General features: G+C 40.7%; 2 protein-coding genes across 4 annotated transcripts in view; one reads left to right on the top strand and one right to left on the bottom strand.

The window, feature by feature from the left end:
* Positions 1 to 2,349: 2,349 nt before the first annotated feature.
* On the bottom strand, positions 2,350 to 14,924 carry E2F6 (E2F transcription factor 6). 3 transcript variants are annotated; one of them, XM_084624581.1, is made up of 7 exons: positions 14,589 to 14,924; positions 13,237 to 13,291; positions 8,945 to 9,161; positions 8,364 to 8,522; positions 7,678 to 7,792; positions 5,681 to 5,828; positions 2,350 to 3,087 (listed from the first exon to the last, which is right to left on the bottom strand). In XM_084624581.1, exons 1-7 carry the CDS (start codon positions 14,643 to 14,645, stop codon positions 3,083 to 3,085), a joined length of 756 nt encoding a protein of 251 aa, XP_084480707.1. In that variant the 5' UTR covers positions 14,646 to 14,924; the 3' UTR covers positions 2,350 to 3,082. The 3 variants fall into 3 exon arrangements, with proteins under 3 accessions (XP_084480707.1, XP_084480708.1, XP_084480709.1); XM_084624582.1 differs by having other exon boundaries at positions 8,951 to 9,161; XM_084624583.1 differs by having other exon boundaries at positions 14,723 to 14,923.
* Positions 14,925 to 15,031: 107 nt separating this feature from the next.
* GREB1 (growth regulating estrogen receptor binding 1) overlaps positions 15,032 to 20,019 on the top strand; it is a 174,073-nt gene continuing 169,085 nt past the window's right edge. The window contains exon 1 of the mRNA XM_084623304.1: positions 15,032 to 15,147. The gene's annotated coding sequence lies outside the window, so the exon portion shown is untranslated. The remainder of the gene's footprint in view (positions 15,148 to 20,019) is intronic.

The raw sequence follows: 20,019 nt of genomic DNA, 5'->3' as shown, positions 1-20,019 counted from the left end.
CTGGATTAATTTGGGGTCTTCATTTAGTTGCATTGAAGCTATTTAGAGTCCACTACCCTCTGCTGTTTGTTAACAAAATAAAAGCAGACTTGTTTTAAACAACAGCTGTATAAAACATCAGTATTTAAAAATTCTGATTATCTGAAGTCTCCAATAAGCATTGGCTTTAATGGACTTAACTACAGGAAAGTATTTCAGCAGTTAGAACGTAGTGGTAGTTCTATTTTTGACCTTCCTGTGAATTGAGAAAGTGATTACACTAAGTCTGTCACAGTTGGAAGTTTAAAATTATGCATGGGTAAATTAAAGAAAAATCTTGATAAGCATACAATCTATACTATAGCAAAACAATAGGGAGTCCCACACTTAAGTTGTTGATATCCCAGATGAACTAACTCATTTGGAAAACTAGTCCCAGAGGGACAGTAGTGTAAAACACTTTGTACCTTGCTAAATATTTTAGACAAAAAGGGAAACTGCAGCTACAGCTGAGAGAACAGTTCCAAATTAGGCAACTTTTTGCATGGTAAAAATTATGAAAAGGCAGCTCTACTATTTCGAAGCACTGCGTTACAGTTAAGTTCAAGACATATGCAGCAACCATTAATAACAGATTTACACATCAATCACTGGGTATGTAGCACTGTCAAGATGCCTCAATACTACAATGACATACCATCTAATTATAGAAGTTAGTGAGCCGGTACAATACAATGTTTCAATTAGGGCTGGCAAGCGATTAAAAAAAAAAATCACACGATTAATTGCACTGTTAAATAATAGAATACCATTTATTTAAATATTTTTGGATGTGTTCTACATTTTCAAATTTATTGATTTCAAGTGCAACATAGAATACAAAGTGTACAGTACTCGCTTTATAATTTATTTTTGATTACAAAGTATTTGCACTGTAAAAACCAAAAATAGTATTTTTCAATTCACCTAATGCAAGTACTGTAGTGCAATCTCTTTATCATGAAAGTTGAACTTACAAATGTAGAATTATGTAAAAAGAAAACTACATTCATAAATAAAACCATGTAAAATTTTGAAGCTTGCAAGTCCACTCAGTCCTACTTCTTGTTCAGCCAGTCGTCTGTTTACATTTGCAGGAGATAATGCTGCCTGCTTCTTGTTTACAATGTCACCTGAAAGTGAAAACAGGTCTTCTCAAGGCACTGTTGTAACCGGCATTGCAAGATATTTACCTGCCATATGGGCTAAAGATTCATATGTCCCTTCATGCTTCAATCCCCATTCCAGAGGATGCGTGTCCATACGGATGACAGATTCTGCTCGATAACAATCCAAAGCAGTGCAGACAGTCACATGTTCATTTTCATTATCTGAGTCAGATGCCACCAGCAGAAGGTTGATTTTCTTTTTTGCTGGTTTGGGTTCTGTAGTTTCCGCATTGGAGTATTGCTCTTTTAAGACTTCTGAAAGCATGCTCTACACCTCATCCCTCTCAGATTTTGGAAGGCACTTCAGATTCTTAAACCTTGGGTCAAGTACTGTAGCTATCTTTAGAAATCTCACATTGGTATCTTGTGTTTTGTCAAATCTGCAGTGAAAGTGTTCTTAAAACGAACATGTGCTGAGCCATTATCCGAGACTGCTATAACATGAAATATATGGCAGATGCGGGCAAAACAGAGCAGGGGATATACAATTCTCCCCCAAGGAGTTCAGTCACAAATTTAATTAATGCAGTATTTTTTTTAACTAGCATCAGGAGCATGGAAGCATGTCCTCTGGAATGGTGGCCAAAGCATGAAGGGGCATACGAATGTTTAGCATATCTGGTATGTAAAGACTTTGCAATGCTGGCTACAGAAGTGCCATGCGAACACCTGTTCTTACTTTCTGATGACATTGTAAAGAAGAGGACAGGATTATCTCCTCTAAATGTAAACAAACTGGTTTGTCTTAGCGATTGGCTGAACAAATAGGACAGAGTGGACTTGTAGCATCTAAAGTTTTAGATTGTTTTGTTTTTGAGTGCAGTTATGTACAAAAAAAAAATCTACATTTGTAAGTTGCACTTTCACAACAAAGACTGCACTACAGTACTTGTATGAGGTGAATTGAAAAATAGTATTTCTTTTGTTTATTATATTTACAGTGCAAATATTTGTAATAAAAGTATACTTTGATTTCAATTACACCACAGAATACAATATATATGAAAATGTAGACATCCAAAATATTTAATAAATTTCAATTGGTATTCTATTGTTTAACAGTGCAATTAAAAACTGCGATGAATCGTGATTATATTCACATAATGAATTTCTACTCTTTAAAGAGAAAGCCAAGATGAAGTTCAACTAAACACCGTTAGACTGACTTTTTATATTTACAGGTTTATTTCAGTTTTTGCTGTACAAAGGCAAAAGTGCAATTCATTTGGTCAATCTCCAGTAGTGACTATCTAAACATGATACAGATATATACACACACACATAAGCCATGCCTTTAACTTCATTGTTCGCACTGTGCGGAGTTAGATGCAAACCACATCCACACAGTGCAAGGCATAGCTTCAATTTTTCATGATGTTTACTTGTCATATTCCTTATGGGTAAGAAAAGCCTTCCAATGCTCCAGTTCTCGATTCTTACATTATATTTAACAATCCTGTTTAGTGACAGTGCAGTTTCAGAATTAAAAGTGCTTCTTTATTATCTGTAGTCTTGCAGGACCATATTTTGGTCCAGATGTGGCTTTAAAGAATATTCATTTTTGAAGTAATTTCTTGTCCATATTTATCATCATTCAAATTATTTAATAAAAACGGTAAAAACAAGGCCATTTCCCCCAAACGCTGCAGATTACGCACAAGTGTAGAAACAAAGCTCCTAAAAATGGTTCCTTGAATTACCTTCTTTTAGACTGAAGCAATTGAAGATAATTGCGTGAAAGCACTCAACAACTGAATTATTCCCATTTTAAGTTTGAAAAACATATTCATAGTTCCAAGTAACTCAGGGAATTCTGCAGTGCAGATATTCATGATAATCTGCACCGGACTTGGTGTTCTAATGGTTCTTCACCCTTCATGTTGATTTAGAAGATCTCACTCTAGAAGGGAAGTGAAAAAAGATTACCAAAACATGTATTCTTTTTCAGGGAACATTCATATTTATGAAAGCTGAGGTATGGTAGAATTAAAAAAAAGTACTGCATCTACATGTGATCTTATTGTGCTATACACGGATTTAGAAACTTTACATATATGCCCTTTAAAAATTCAGGTGTAAGAATTCTAGGGTAACAAACGACACTATAAAATGGTTCTATCGCCCCTCACCGTTAAGATCATTCCGCTGATACTGCAAAACAAAAGGGCGGGGAGGTGCTAAGACAGTAGCACTTAAACCAGTGAAATTAAAAAAAAAAAAAAAAAAAAAGATGTGGTCACGTGACATGAAAGGGAATGTAAATCTTGATAGGCACAAAAACAAGGAAGCGGGGGAAAAACAAACTAGGCAGATACAAGAAGTGTTGTTATTCTTTAAAGCTTATCCTACATTTGAACGGTTTATAGAGACAAGCAGTAGTTACACAAGAAGTGCTAACATGAAGCATGACTGCTTATGCAAGTAAAATAATGAACTAATTCATTATGTGCTTTATAGCTTAAACTGCTAATAGAGGTTTCCCAAACTTTACTGAGATAAATGCTTGACACAGAAAAGAATTTAATATGTCTTATTCAAAGATTTCAAAATATTTAGTCTCATCACCCCAGTTATTATACTCATTTTGCAAGACAGATAAATGGAGGTAGAGATTACATGATTTGCCCAACTTCACATTGAATGTGCAGCAGAGGAGGGAATTAAACCCAGAAATCCTTATTGCTAGTCTTTTTGTTCTAATAGGACAAGTTGCTAAGTATTGCCATGGTTGAAAGCAGAAATGTACTTTAGAATCCTGACTACCTCACTTAAAAAAAATTGGAATGGCTGATTGTTAATAATTTAAGTTACCTTGTAACAGAAATACTCCCCAATTCCTCTTTTCCTTGGCACTCAAAGAAGAAATCCAAGACTAATTTATGTAGGAAGGTACAAGACATGAGAATTTTGAGGGAAGTTAGTGATTTTATTGAGCATTGCTGTGGCAAGTAAACAGGAACAGGTCATCCACAGTTTTATACCCATATTAATGACAGAAATACTGGGCTCCGTTATTTTTAAAAAATATTTCCACTCCCTATGGAAGACAATTAACATTCTATAACTACATACTGTAAGCTACAAATCTCAGACCTCTTTACACTGACTTTTGCAAAGGGTTAACTCCTCAGTCCTCTAGAATTAGTGCCACTAAACACAGGAGATACTTTATAAGGAAAAACTATTGCGTTAGGATTATGTTAACACAAAGACTGTTGGAAACAGACCAATCACATCACCATGTTGCTATTCCACAAGTGGCACAAAAACAAAAATCTTAGTGGACACCGGGGGAAGGTGTTTCAAATAGCATTGCTGAAAATAAGTCACCTTAACTACTCCCCCCACCTTCCCATCAAACTACGTATCCTGCTTTGTTTACTTCCAGACAGCAGTAACCTGCATATATGACTGGTTATCTTGCATCTCTATTGATGAAAACAGACACATCCGCTCTCACTTGAAGTGAGCTATTGAGTTAGTTGTCAAGTTTTCCTGTTTTGCAAACTCTAAGATTCTGTAGCAAGGTATTATACATCTAATCACAGAACAGCAGGGCACAAGATTATATTATACAATAGCGTTACACAAATCAAAATATGTATAGGTAACAAGTAGAGCGGAGCAAATAACTGATTTTTTCAGTTCACACAGAGTTCTGTAAAAAAAAAAAAAATTAGTTTGAGTCAAAATGAATCTAAAGATCCTAAAATGTTTCAGCGAATCAAGAAGTCCGTTCCTGGATGAACAAAACATGTTTGATCCGAAATGCTTTGTTTCCAGCATTATTAAAGGGCTAGATTCACTAAACAACAAGAAGAGGAGGAGCCTTCCTTATAACTTTTAGCCCAGTAGTTAGGGGACTCACACCACCAGGCTATGTTCACTCTCACTCTCTCTCTCCGGCTCAAGTACTTTATACAAAGTGGAACAGCTTCAACAGGAGGAGAGAGACTTGACCCAGAACACACCATAGCTTGGTGGTTAGGGGATGATCCTGTGAAGTAGAAGACCCAATCCAAATCCTTGCCCTGTATAAAGAAATGGAGATAACGGAACCCAGGCCTTCCACATCCCTGGTGAGTGCCCTATGCATTGGGCTAAAAGTTATAAGGAGGAACCCACTGCCAGCTGTTTTCTGAATGGGACCTATGTTCCCTTGCAAATCTAGCCCAAAAACTTTTTTTTGGACTAAATTATTCAATTAATGTGTGTCAAATCTGAAAACAGTTTCACGTCAACAAAAACCACATTTTTCAACAAATAAACTATTTATCCAAAAGATTTTGCCCAGCTCTAGTAACAAGGGCTAAAGTTGATTTTGAAATATTTTTCATATGCTGAAAATTTAGCCCACTTTAAAAATTATACAAGTTTCAGGGGGATTAGAAGTGTTTATCATTCTGACAAACCGAGTTGGATACAATACATATTTCATAGTAGTTTGTCTCATGTTGATAAATACCTTTCTTCCATTTAAATTTCTCACATACCTTCATCAAGAGGTACTGGTGATTTAGTTTCTGACGTCAGAGTATCCATATCTTCAAAAGTTTTGGCACCTGGGTTATCTTGCTCCACTTCACATAAATATACATCAATGGGTCCCTTTGTGCTCTTTATACGTACTTCTATACAATCCTGTAAAACAGATTTTATATACACAGAATCAGAAGAAATTTATAGATTAAGCCAAACTAATTTTTACTTCAAGTATTTTGCATCTATTTTAACACAAATAGACATACAAGAACAGGTCCAGATATAGGAGGGACATATTAACTTCAACAGACTTTAATTAAGCCAATTTAAAGGTTCTTTAGTTCTTGGTAAATTGGTAGGGTTACCTATGAACCTGCCATATTGAATGACATCTATTAAATAATGTAATTAAGCAACTGAACACTTCTGTGTGCTAGAAGGGTTTTATTTTGATGAGGGTCCATCCAATGTGAAGAACTACTTTCTTTCGGTGCTCATTTTCAACAGGCCATGTTGATAAATGACTGAATTTTATTACACTGTTATAAACAGAGGTAGCAAAAGTGATGAGTTTAGGGTCAATGTGACAACTGAATAGCTCAAAACAATCAGTGTTGGCACAAATTTTACTGCTAGCACAATCAGTAAGGCAGGACAAATTTAATAAATTGCTATGTCAACACCCCCACTAGATAATATCAGCAATGTAATGGGCTTTCAAGAACCAAAGGCAGAGGACACGAAATTACCCCAAGACATTAATCAAAAAACTGATTTAGGTGTAAACATTATAGGGAAACAAGTTCTAGAACTATTTTTTCCCCAAAGAGACGAATGCATTGTAATAGAAAAAAATCCAATATGCATGAAAATTTTACAGAATGTTGTACTAGCTTTCTAAACAATTACAGTCAGGGCTGGTAGCACCTCTTAGTAAGGTTGCTTGAAACTATTATAAGCCTCTGTTTTCAGTTGCTTATAAAACTGTGCCTAACCAACCAATTAGGCTGAAAATTTCCATGTTAGGCATCTACCCGAGGAGGAATCATTTCGGAAAATTTAAGTCAGGCAGTTTACAGCTGTTTCCAAGAATGAAAGTATGGAAACCCACTGCCAGAATTTTTTTACTATAGCCAAAGCAATATGTAATTTGAGAAGCTGTCGCTCCCTGATGCTAAGCAAGTTAGCGAAACCAAGCTTGTCAGAGATCATCACTAATTGTGTGTTTTTCTTTTTTGATTGCCTGACTTGACACCCTGGGATCTGATTTGCTTAAGTGCTGCACACTCACAGCTGCAACCGAAGCCAACAGGAGCTGTGCTTTGAACATATAAAGATCTATATAGGGCTAAGTACTCTGAAAAGTCAGGTCTAGGAGTCTCAAATTGGGTAGTAGTGTATGCTTGTAAACTAAGCCCTGATCTACATGGGGGAGAGGGGGGCATCTAAGTTACGCAACTTCAGCTATGTTAATAACGTAGCTGAAGTCGATGTACTTAGACCTACTCACCGCGGTGTCTTCACCATGGTGAGTCGACTGCTGCCGCTCCCCCATTGACTCTGCCTCGCGGCGGTGGAGTACAGGAGTCGACGGGAGAGTGCTCGGGGATCAATTTATTGCATCTAGACTGGACGCGATAAATCGACCCCCGCTGGATCGATTGCTGCCCATGTAGACGTACCCTTAATCTCTGTGCCTCAGTTCTCCATCTTTAAAATGGGGGATGTTAATCATACCGCCTCATCTCAAGGTGTGGTTTTAAATTATATTAATTTGTGAAGCATTCAGGTACTTTAGCAATGAGCACCTTAGCTAAAACACTGTCCCCACACACTTTTACACCAAACATTATTGCAGGTATCTTTGTTTTATGAAAAGTATCAGATAAGAACACCAATATTATATCATACCAATATTAATTTCTGTATGTGAAAAATGAATTGCTCTTCTTGCAAACTCGAATTCTAAAAATGCAGTTGCCTTAGAGTAATGAAAAGCAATACTTACTTCTTTAGGAGCTGGTATTTCTAGTTTTGTTTCTTCTGGAGCTTTGATTGCCATAACAATCTGTTCTTGAAAGGCCTTAATGCTATGAATATCTTGATATGTCACATAAGCTAGTGTACACATAAGTCAAGGATTCTATAAGGAAATCTGTTAACTGTTTTAAGAAAAAGGGACAGCTGTTACTGTGTTATATAATTACTTTCTGATCTCTTTCAAGGAACGGACAAGTTTCACTGGTCATTGTCTGAAAATGAATTTATTTAAGTACCAGACTTTCTTCTAGTTAGCCTTCAGCCTAGAGGCAAGCATAGAATGAGGAATCTTAGGTGATATTCCCAATTTTCATGTTTGGTGTTTAACTCATCTCAATTACAAAACGACTTTTCATTTGTCAAAGCTTGCCTATGAGATAGGACTACTAAATGTAAATATTCATAATTACTTCAGTGATAGTGTTCCTTTAAGACCACACCTTCAACTTTTACCTTCTGCTGTTTATTCTATATAGACACATACCTGCACATATAAGTTTATTTGGGACCAGTAATTCCAAGTACTACTTGCCCTGTACTAAAGCATGAGAAGGAAGGCAATGAATTCCACCTCTTACGCGCTATACTAAATTTCCATCACTAAATGCTTGGTGCCAGTAGCCAAAATAACTGATCCAGCAGTTAAAAGGGTATTTTGTGTTTTCTTTGTCATCCGTTAATTCAAACAACTGGTGAGCACAGTCCTTAATTAATTCATCCAGAGCTTCTTCCATTGCTGATAAATCAGAAAGTTCATCTCTAAGCTTTTGCTGTTCTGATGCCTTTCCAGCAACCTGATCGAGATCAGATCCTCTAAAAGAATATGAAAGTTATCAAGAATATTATTTAAAGCTTATATTTATAAATAAATTCTGTAGTGCAATACAGAATACTTAAACATTTTTTAACTTTTAAAAAAGTGTAGTTAAAATGTTGAAAGCTTTTTGGTCATAAACTATTATTTTTAGTTTCTTGTGGTCAGTTAAAAAAAAAATCTTCACAATTGCTTCATTTCCTGATACTAGAAAGTTAAAAGCATCTTATAATTAGAGACTGTATTAATTACACAGTGTAATTTAAGAAGCTGTACCATCTCATTTATGAAAGTTACTGCAAAACACAAAAGAAGCTAAAACACGTTTTCACAATTAAGTCAAAGTTAGGTCAAACTACATTACACAAAATATCTGTATTATTTTTGCAAATGTAAGTTAGAAATTTCAAAGCCAACTCACACCCACTGGATAAGATTCTTAGATCTTTTCTGAATGAGGTGGATTCCATCCAATACATTGGTGATGTCATATACTCTTCGTTTTCGTACCCCCAGAGTTGTTGCTACTTCATTCAAATCAAGAACACCATCTGGTGCAGTTTTGACAAGATCCATGAATTTTCGGGTCAGGTAAACCAGGGATGCATCAAAACGAGGCTTTGTGACTTTCAGGGTTTCTGTAAAGGTTTGACATTGCATCATTTAGTATTAATCCATGCAGCTCTGTTCAAAGCATTGTCATAATTTTCCAATATACAATGCTTATGAAAAGTGTTATTAGAACAGGAGGTTGAAGTTTTGTTCTATATCAGTACAAGTCATAAAGAAAGCTGTCCATCCAATATGCCTTAATTAATTTGTAGAAGTTACATCTAGAAAGCTAAAAGGTATCTCCATGCCTTTTAAATTCTTGACATTAGACTTCCAACAAGGATATCAACTGTGATATGAACATATGTATAAGCAATTTTACAAACTGGTAGGCTACTAAACAGCCATGATGATATCTTGTGTTTAAAATAGTCCTGTTGCCAATTACAAGCCTGAAACCAAGAAGTAAAAGACTGTCTGAATGCCACCTACCTATGCCATCTGGTCCCTCACTTAAATAACATAAAATTAAAAGTTACTTATTATGTCTGCACATAACTTGTTAAATGGCTTCTAACAAAAGAAAAAGTAAACTAGACCACCCAGTTTTCAAACAGCTGTAATTATAGGAGTATCAATTACCACAATTTACTTCCATTAAATTAAATCACTGGCTAATTTGCTCCTCCATTTCATTTAATCAAAACATCAAGAACAAAATCTTTTTTAAGAACTCCAGCTGCCTTTTGATCTTTCAGAAAGAAGAGAATAATTCAGACGCTGACCACAGGAAACTAATCAACAGAAAGTTTTCTTTATTTTTCTCCCTTGCATTACAACTAATAAAAGGTGCTAATAACTTGTAAGGGGAAGGTACCCCTTTGGGAGAAAGGCAGCATAAAAATACCTCTTCCAGATTTTTTTTTTTTTTAGGGGAAGTGGAATTAATTTGGAAATGTTTAGCTTCTGACTGTGAGAAAGGCTGTCTAAACTAAGGTTATGTCTACACTGCAGATGACTATCAGCACAGCTATATTGGTTAGGGATCACACTTCTGACTGACATAGCTATGCCAGCAGAAGTCTGTAGCGTAGATGCAGCCATTCCAGCAAAACTGCACTTTACCAATAAGTAGCACAGCTTTGCTTGTATAGCTGTGTCCACACTAGGAGTGCTTTGCTGGTACAGTATATTAGTACTTCTATACCAGTGAACCACTCCCAGTGTACACCCAGCTTACATAAACTATTAAGATGATTTCTGATACTTGGATAAAGTTTATGGTTTAAAAATAATTCAGTTATTAATCACATAAATGTTTCCGAGCAGTACTTTATTTTACCCTTAAAGTTTTGTTTAGACATCAAAGGTGCAGAGCTCGAGGATATTGCACATGCAGCTATCAAAAGTTTTGAAGACTGACACAGAGAAACTGCTTGGTACCCTTATACTTGGGCCATTTTTCTGCCTTTAATTCCTGAAATTTAACCTGGAAATGTTTTATTCAAACGTGAAATATTAGAGTACATATTCAGTTCAAATACTGCATGTTTTCAACCTCAGGATACATAACACCTTACAAGACAGTGAGAACCAGACAACCAAGGAATCCCAGCCGAAAGCTTGCTATGCTCATCAGAACCGTTCTAATAAACTAAATCCCCAATCCTGTAATTGCATCCATGCAAGAAGACTCTTACTGAGCTCAACAAGAGACACTACAGGTCCAAGAGTCATTTGAGAGTATATGGAATCAAGACCTACCTCTGTCTATCTGTAAAACATTGAAGGTGCTCCACAGGCCTAAGAGGCTCTCATACTGGTTCTCTCTATGGCTCAGAAGTTTCAAATTTTGTACCACTATAGGGTGCACTCCAGTCCAGGTTTTACAATCCAAGAGCACCTGAAATTTGATTTAAAAACACCTATGGGCCAAGTTCTCCACAGCCCACTAACTTCAACTGAGTTGCATGGCATGTAACTCATAGCAAAATTTGTCCCATATATTCCTTAATTTGTACTATTAAACTACCAATTTCTGTCCCTGATTCTGTTAAGACTATGCCTGCTCCAGGTTTGACTTAATAAATCTTAAGATTTTTTTAATTGAAATTTTCCAGTATTAATGAGACACGTGTCCTTAGTTTGCATGACATCTTCACAGTATGTTATTTATTCCATTCCTGTAAGGTTGTGTACTTTATATATCAGAACGGCAGAGATCCAATCACCACATCAAATTAAATACTAACAGCAAATTTTTTTTTTAAGTACACCAGAAGCAGGAAGCCTGCCACACAACCAGGGACTCAAGGGACTCAAGGAAGATAAGGCCATTGTGGAGAAACTAAATGAATTCTTTGCATCAGTCTTCACTGCAGAGGATGTAAGGGAAATTCCCACACTTTCTTTTTAGGTGACAAATCTGAGGAACTGTCCCAGGCTGATGTGTCAACAGAGGAGGTTCTGGAACAAATTGATAAATTAAATGGTAGTAAGCCACCAGGTCCAGATGGCATTCACACAAGAGTTTTGAAGGAACTCAAATCTGGAACTGCAGAACTACTAACTGTGGTATGTAACCTATCACTTAAATCAGCTTCTGCACATGACTGGAGGATAGCTAATGTGACACCAATTTTTAGAAAAGGCTCCAGAGTCAATCCTTGCAATTATAGGCAACTTCAGTACCAGGCAAATTGGTTGAAACTATAGTAAAGAACAGAATGAGGCACATGGACGAACATGATTTGTTGGGGGAAGAGTCAACATGGCTTTGTAAAGGGAAATCACACCTCACCAATCTATTATAATTCTTTGAGGGGAGGTCAACAAACATGTGGACTAGTGTACTTGGACTTTCACAAAGCCTTTGACAAAGTCCCCCACTAAAGGGTCTTAAGGAAATTAAGCAGTCATGGAATAAGAGGGAAGGTCCTCTCATGGATCAGTAACTGGTTAAAAGATAGGAAACAAAGGGTAGGAATAAATGGTCAGTTTTCACAATGAAAACAGGTAGTGGTGTGCACCGGGGATCTGTCTGGGACCAGTCCTGTTCAACATATTCATAAATGATCTGGAAAAAGGAGTAAACAGTGAGGTGGCAAATTTGACAGACAAAATTACTTAAGACAGTTAAGTCCAAAGCAGACTGCAAAGAGTGACAAAGGAATCTCACAAAACTGGGTGACGGGGCAACAAAATGGCAGATGAAATTCAGTGTTGATAAATGCAAAGTAATGCACATTGGAAAACAATCTCAACAATACATACAAAGTGTTACAAGGTTATTGAGGGGGGAGGGGCATCCACAGTACAGCCACCCTTATTTCTGAGCTGGGCAACCGGAGAGTGACAGCTGTTGGCCAGGCACCCAGCTGTGAAGGCAGCGCCCCGCAAGCAGCAGCACAGAAGTAAGGCTGGCAATACCATACCGTGCCACCCTTACTTCTGTGCTGGTGCCTTCAGAGCTGGGTGGCCAGAAAGTGGGCAGACTGAGGACCCAGCTCTGCAGGCTGCAGCGCAGAGGTAAAGGTGGAAATACCATACCATGCCATGCTTACTTCTACACTGCTGCTGGTGGCGACTGCTTTCAGAGCTGGACTCCCAGCCAGCAGCCACCACTCTCTAGCTACCCAGCTTTGAAGGCAGCACCACCACCAGCAGCAGCGCAGAAGTAGGGTTCAGTACTGCTACCCCTCCCACAATAACCTCGTGATCCCCCCACTACTCCTTTTTGGGTCAGGGCCCCTACAATTACAACACCATGAAATTTCAGATTTAAGTAGCTAAAATCATGAAATTTACGATTTTTAAAATCCTAGGATATTGAAATTAAACAAAATGGACCAGGAATTTGCTAGGGCCCTACTAATAGCCTATCACTATAATGAGATGGAAAGTGAAAAACAAAATGGTCAGTGATGGGCTGATTATTACTGCTTGCTCAACTGCTTGATTTCGCTCTATGCCATCCTTCCCTCTGTTTTATACAGATTATAAACAAATAAGGAGGCAAATATGTATACAGTGCCTGGCATTCTTTGGGTAAATACGTGAACTAAGTTTGTGAAGAGAGCAGCAGTTTATTCAAACTCCTCATCTAACTGCATAAACCTTGAGAAAAAGAAACATCTCTAAATTTGAAGTTCAGAAACTTACTTCTCATTGTCACAAACTGGACCTCATCTTCCATATTAAGGTTGATTTTTGGTGGCTAAAAAAACAAAACAAAACACAAAAAAGGTAAGTTTAGGACATGAAATATACATATGGCAAACAGGAAGCTTTCCTGCATGAAGATTAGCTCCCTTTCTGTAGAATGGAGGCTTTTGTTAAATAAGTTGTCTTAAGTCTTCAGACAGCTTCAGTGTTTTTTCTACTGTTCATAGCTTTGCGTAAGTGTAACCAAGGGAAAATTTAACCGTCTGGTTAGTTTTCACTGCTGGGATTGAAAACTCTGTAGGATGAAACTGAGAACTGAGCTAGTTTTCACTGTGCTCTGGCTCAAACCTTTCCCAACCAGTAGCAGATACAGGCACTTGAGCCAGGAAGGATTAATATAAAGGCTTGTGGAAGGGGTGAATAGCGAAGACACCCCCCCAAACTCAACTTCTATCACAACTGCAGAAATCAGGAGTAATGAAGGACTGGTGATCCACCCAGGTGATTGCTATGAGGCACTCAGGTGGGGGAAAGAATGTTCCTGCTTAGCTGGGCAAGAGGTTCACTCCTCACATAGGCATTGCACAGAAAGCATTAAAGGATGCCTTGATCATCTCTTCCTTCACTTCTTGAAGGCCCATTACATAGATTATATAATTTAGAACACAGGTCGCTATAACTACAATGCAAATAGTTTGACTTCAACTCAAGGGTGTTTTCTGAGCAATAGAATTGCAACAACGATCCTAGAAGGCCTCCCTCTTTTTCTTGCTACTTCTTTTGAAGTAATGCCATGAAACAAGACCGTTTATCAAAGTTTCCAGCTACCAACCCATGAAAAATTCAGAAAAGAAAGGTATCAAGTCAAAATTAGCCCAAGTTTTAGGATTTGTAAAAATACGCTTTAAGAAAATCCACAGCAGTAGAAACAGACCCGGGAACAAAAAACGCGTCTGAACAGATCCTGTTTTTAAATCACGCTCCCGGGTAACCCACTGCATCGTCGGCGCAGCGGAGCCGGAGAGCGAAGCCGGAGAGAAAGAAGCGGTTTATCCGCAGCAGCGGCCAAGGCGCCCGGAGAGCGGAGCCGCCGTTACATCATTTAACCGCACACCGAAGAAAAGTCTCTTTTCGGGCAACTCTGATGTTTAACGCCGCCACGCCACATCCTTCCTTTCCCAGGGGGGAGGGGCCGGGTCGGGTCACTGGCGGCGCGTGGAGCGAGCCTGCCAGGGCCCCCCTCTCAGGGGCCCCCCTCGCTCTCTGCGCTGCTCAGAGGGTCCGGGGAGCGGGAGAGCGACTGGGCCGGGGCGCCGCGCAGCCACCAGCCGCTTCCCGCCCTCACTCACCCGCAGCGTGTCCGGGTGCAGCGGCCGCAGGCTCTTCCCCTGGGCGGGGGTGGCCATGTTAGCTCGGCTCCCCGCCCAGCGGCCGGCGCCAGGCCTCTCGCGGCCCGGGACGCTGCTCACAGGCCGCCGCCCACCTGGAGCGGCGAGTCCATGTCCGGGCGAGCGCCGCCCCCCGTCACACCTCCGGGAGGGGCGGGCAGGGCCCGGCCGCGTTGCGATCCGCTCCCCAGGCCGGCGGCCGCTGGGCAGGGAAAGCGACTCCCGGCGGCGACAGCGTGCGGCTCGGGCCGTCGCTCCCCGGCCCCTCCCCGCGGCCAGCCGCCCTCACCCACAAGCCTCCGCGAGCGGGTGACAGGCTGCCCCGCCCCCTGGCTGCACAAACCCCGCCCCTTCCGGGCGCCGCTCGAGAGGGGCCGGCCGGCCTCGCCCGCCCGCCCGCCCGGCGGTGGAGACGGTGCCCTGCGGCCGGGGGACGTTACGCGTCCCGCTCCCGTCCTCTGCGCGGTACAGGGCTGGGCCGACGCCCTCGTGAATCTCGGGCCGTTTTCTTAGCTGAAGGGTGAGAGGAGGCAATGGAGGAAAACACCCGTAGCCCAAATCCCCGTCCCGCCCGGGCTAAACCCGGCGGGGTCCATCCCATGGGGGCGCCCTGCAGCCCGACTCCAGCGGTAGAAGCAATTGAAACCGGAGAGGGGTTCTCGAGGCCCCAGGAGCTGTGCTGTGCTCCTCCTCCCCCCTGCATCTCACTAAACCTCTGGGCCTGGAGAAAGCCCCTTCCCAGGTGCCACCATTGCCCCTCTGTGTGCGAGGCCAAATAAAACCCTTTTCTGTGGGGGCACCATCACCTTCCCTCAGATATTGCCCCCCCATGATTCAGCAGAAAGAGATCTGTGGGGGGATAGGTGGTCGCAGCTCTGACGGCTGAGGCCCAGGAGACTTCCTGTCCCTGGCAAGAGTCCGCAGGTGGTTTCCAGTATGGGTGGTAAGGAGCTCAGCAGGCTCAGAACCATGGAATCATACAAACGTAGGCCCGGAAGGGATCTCGGTAGGTCAGCTAGTCCAGTTCCCTGCACGGAGGCAGGACTAAGTGTTCTCTAGGCCAGTGGTGCCCAACCTTATTACGTAAGAGGGTCACATAAACGTAAGCACAACCTTGTGTGAGCCAAACAGATTCTAGATATTTTAATAAGATTTAAAGTCACATGTATTGATGTATATTTTAACTTCAGCTTGTTTCGTATGTATTTAAATAGGTTTTTTCCTATGTACAGTATTGTCTGTTTACACACTTGTGTAAAGTAAAGTGATGTAAAAGTGATGACAAAGTGCGAATGAATCAGCTGTTAGTATATTGTGTTGAAGTATATGAGCCTTATGAAATGCTCTCATGGGCTGTTCATGGCTTGCAAGCTGTAAGTTGGGCACCCCGATCTAGACCAACCTGGACAGATATTTGTCTAACCTGTTCTTAAAAACCACAAATGAGGGAGATTCTACAACCTCCCCAGGTAATTTTTTCCAGTGCTTAACTACCTTTACAGTTAGGAAGTTTTTCCTAATGTCTACTGTAAATCTCCCTGCTGTAATTTAAGCCCATTACTTCTTGACCTGTCCTCAATGGATAAGGAGCTCAATTTATCACCCTACTATTTATGACAACCTTTTATGCACTTGAAGATTATGTCCCTTCCCACAGTCTTCTCTTCTCCAGACCAAACAAACCTATTTTTTTCAATCTTTCCTTGTAGGTCAGGTTTTCTAGAACTTTAATAATTTTTGTTGCTCTCTTCTGGACTTTCTCCAATTGTCCACATTTTTTCTGAAGTGTGGTGTCCTGAACTGAACACAATACTCCAGCTGAGGCTGAGTAGAGTGGAAGAATTACTTCTTATGCCTTGTTTACAACATTCACTCTAAGACATCCCAGAATGATATTTGCTTTTTTTTGCAACAGTGTTGGCCCATATTTGGTTTGTCATCTACTATCCTTTTCTGCAATACTCCCTCCTAGGCAGTCCTTTCCCATTTTGTATTTGTGCAGTTGAGCATTCCTTCCTAAGTGGAGTACTTTGCATTTGTCATTACTGAAAAGCCTCTCTCCCTGTTCCTGAGGTGTGAGTGGGAGGCCCTCCAACAACAGCAGCTTGTGCAGCCTGCCTGTACCTTCCCCACCTACTACAAGAGCTCCTGCCTTTCCTCCCAATCATTTCCCCTCTCATAGCTCCTTTCTCCCATCCCGTTCATCTGACTACTACCATGGGCACTAGCCTGTTTGCACATCTCTTTGCTTTAGCAGGGCCCTCAAAAGGAAAAGTTCAGAGTCACTTCCTGCAATCGAAATGTAAAGTCAAAATATGCCTACTAACTTTTAAATGATGTATAGCTAAAATGCTTATTCATCAGTTAAAATCATTCTGTTCATACTAACTATTTCTGTTGATTGTCACCGCAAGCTTTAAGATAAGGCCACTGATAGGTAATTTGTGGTTGGGTTTCTCTGCACCTCTGAAGTTTCTTCCCTGTATTGGGTCCTGTATGCATTGTGGATAAAATTCATGTTTCTTTCTTTGTGCTGGTATTGTACATAAGTCAGTTTCATCCTGTGTTGTGGTTTGTTTTTTGAACTGCAATGGGCTATAACGGAATATAGCATGAAGGATCAAGTGCTGTTGTTGGGCATGAAGGCCATTCCTCATATTTGATATGCCTTGCCATTCAGGTCAAATAACACTGTTAGACTGATATTTTATTCATTCTTAGTTGTGTTCCGTATCTCTGTAGGAAAGTTAGATGTTCCCTCACAGGAACCTCTGGCACCACTACTTGCTGTACCAGATCTCCTGGTAGATGGTGGCATTTTCTGCATAGCAACCTATTGTTTAGTGTTATACTCTTCAGAGTTTAGATAAAGCTGGTGGCCCCTCTCAAGGTACATGGAATTGAGCTAGGCTGTTTTTATGTCCTAATCAATTTACAGCAGTATCATACAAAAGTTCACTGTGAGGCAGCTCTTTCAAGGCCTGATTTTCATGTTACAGCAGATGTGCAAATTTAAGTGTTGGTCATTTGAGGATGCTGACATTGTAGATGCTTGTCTGTGCTCCACATGGCTGCTTCAGACAATTGTGCAGCTGCAGGAGGCTCTCAAGTCCTGGTACACCAGCCCATCAAGGACAGTTTGAAGTATTAGTGACATTTGCTACCTAGATTCATTACTGTGTGGTGCAGTGTGTCACCATGCCTAAGTGGGTCACAGCTGAGAATACCAAATTCAGGACAGTCGGCTGAGAAACAGGGCAAATATACCCCAGACTGGTGCCTATTCTATCGTTCGATTTTACCAACCAGTAACACAAGTGAACATCTGTATTACCAAACTAGTTAACAAGAAGTCATAAATGCAGTCTCTTTAGGCATTCCAGCCCCTAGCTCACCACACAGACAACTGGACTTTATAATTAGGAGATTACTGAAAACTAGATCAATCATATGTAAAGTTCTTCCAAACCCAAAGGACCAGCCATTTCACCAGATCACTATATAATTCAGATCTTACCCAAAAAAAATCACACTTGGAGCCAATCCTTTAGTAACTAAAGATTTAATAATATAAAAAGAAAAAAGTTATTGAATGGTTAAAAGACCATATACATTAGAGTTGATTTTCAGAGATTGCAGGTAAGGATCGTAACAGCGATGTAAATCTGCTAGCTTGTAAAAGTGCCTCTCTGGATTGCTCAGACTGGTTGTGGGGTCATTCAGTCCCTTTGTTCAAAGCTTCCTTATTAGAAATGCAGTCCACAGATGTGAAGCAGATGATGAAGACAAAGAAGTGATGTCACAGTCTCCCCTTATACCTTCAGCCCAGGTGCATGGAAGGACTCTTAGGTCCCATATCCTCTTCATGTGTCCTTACATGCCATGATGAGTCACTGGGCCTGAGTGCTTTGTGAAACATCTCCTGGCTGTGCACCAGGAAAAGCTCATTGGATGTATTTATTATCTTCGATGGCCCATCAACTCATGGCTGTCTACTCCTGATGTAAATCTGTTTGGTGGTATCACCCAGGAACACAAAACACCTGTTTGAGATACAAATACATAGCTAATTTTCATAACTTCAGATACAAAGATGATGATGCATATAAATAGGATCATCATACTTAGCAAATCATAACTAAGGCTATGAGTTAGTCACAGAGGTCATGGCAGTCATGGATTCTGTGACTTTACCAGACCTCCGTGACTTCTTTGGCTTCAGCTGTCAGCGGCTGAAGCCAGGGCTGGAGGCGGGACAGTGCACCCCTGCCCTACAGTTGGGGCTGGAGCTGTGCTCCCCTGTCCCACAGCTGGGGCTGGAACCAGACCATGTGTCCTTGCCCTGCAGCTTGTGGCGGGGGCTGCAGCGGGGCCCTGTGCCCCTGCTCCGCAGCTTCCAAGGGCTGTGCCCCCCGGCTGCGGCCAGGGCTGTGCACCTGTGGCTAGGGTTGGAGTCAGGACTGTGTGCCCCTTGCCCTGCAGCTGTGGCCAGTTCCAGAGTGGGAGCTGTGCTCACCCCCAGGGCGGGGGTGGAGGTGAGGGGGCTCGACCTGTAAGTCCACCTCATGGGATCCCAGCTGTCATTCCTCCCCCACATCTAGCCCTGAACCCCAAGTTATTTTTAGTGAAAGTCACAGACCAGTCATAGGCTCCCGTGAATTTTTGTTTATTGCCCAGACCTGTCTGTGACTTTTACTAAAAATAACCATGACAAAATCTTAACCTTAATTATAACTTTTCTGTTGATACTTAGTGCAATTGTGCCATAATGATGATACATTAGCGATTGTAATGGTAGTGATACATTAGTGATTATACATTAGTGTATAGCTGGTGTCATAAATATAAAGGGAAGGGTAAACCCCTTTGAAATCCCTCCTGGCCAGGGGAAAGCTCCTCTCACCTGTAAAGGGTTAAGAAGCTAAAGGTAACCTCGCTGGCACCTGACCAAAATGACCAATGAGGAGACAAGATACTTTCAAAAGCTGGGAGGAGGGAGAGAAACAAAGGGTCTCTGTCTGTCTGTATGCTGCTCTTGCCAGGGACAGAACAGGAATGGAGTCTTAGAACTTTTAGTAAGTAATCTAGCTAGGTATGTGTTAGATTATGATTTCTTTAAATGGCTGAGAAAAGAATTGTGCTGAATAGAATAACTATTTCTGTCTGTGTATCTTTTTTGTAACTTAAGGTTTTGCCTAGAGGGGTTCTCTATGTTTTTGAATCTAATTACCCTGTAAGATATCTACCATCCTGATTTTACAGGGGGGATTTCTTTATTTCTATTTACTTCTATTTTTTATTAAAAGTCTTCTTGTAAAAAACTGAATGCTTTTTCATTGTTCTCAGATCCAAGGGTTTGGGTCTGTGGTCACCTATGCAAATTGGTGAGGCT

The sequence above is a fragment of the Lepidochelys olivacea genome (genome assembly GCF_965140295.1).
Source record: "Lepidochelys olivacea isolate rLepOli2 genome assembly, chromosome: 3".
In the NCBI taxonomy this organism is placed as follows: Eukaryota; Metazoa; Chordata; order Testudines; family Cheloniidae; genus Lepidochelys; species Lepidochelys olivacea.
The sequence above is the reverse complement of the archived record's forward strand: the minus strand, read 5'-3'. Positions and strand labels throughout refer to the sequence as shown.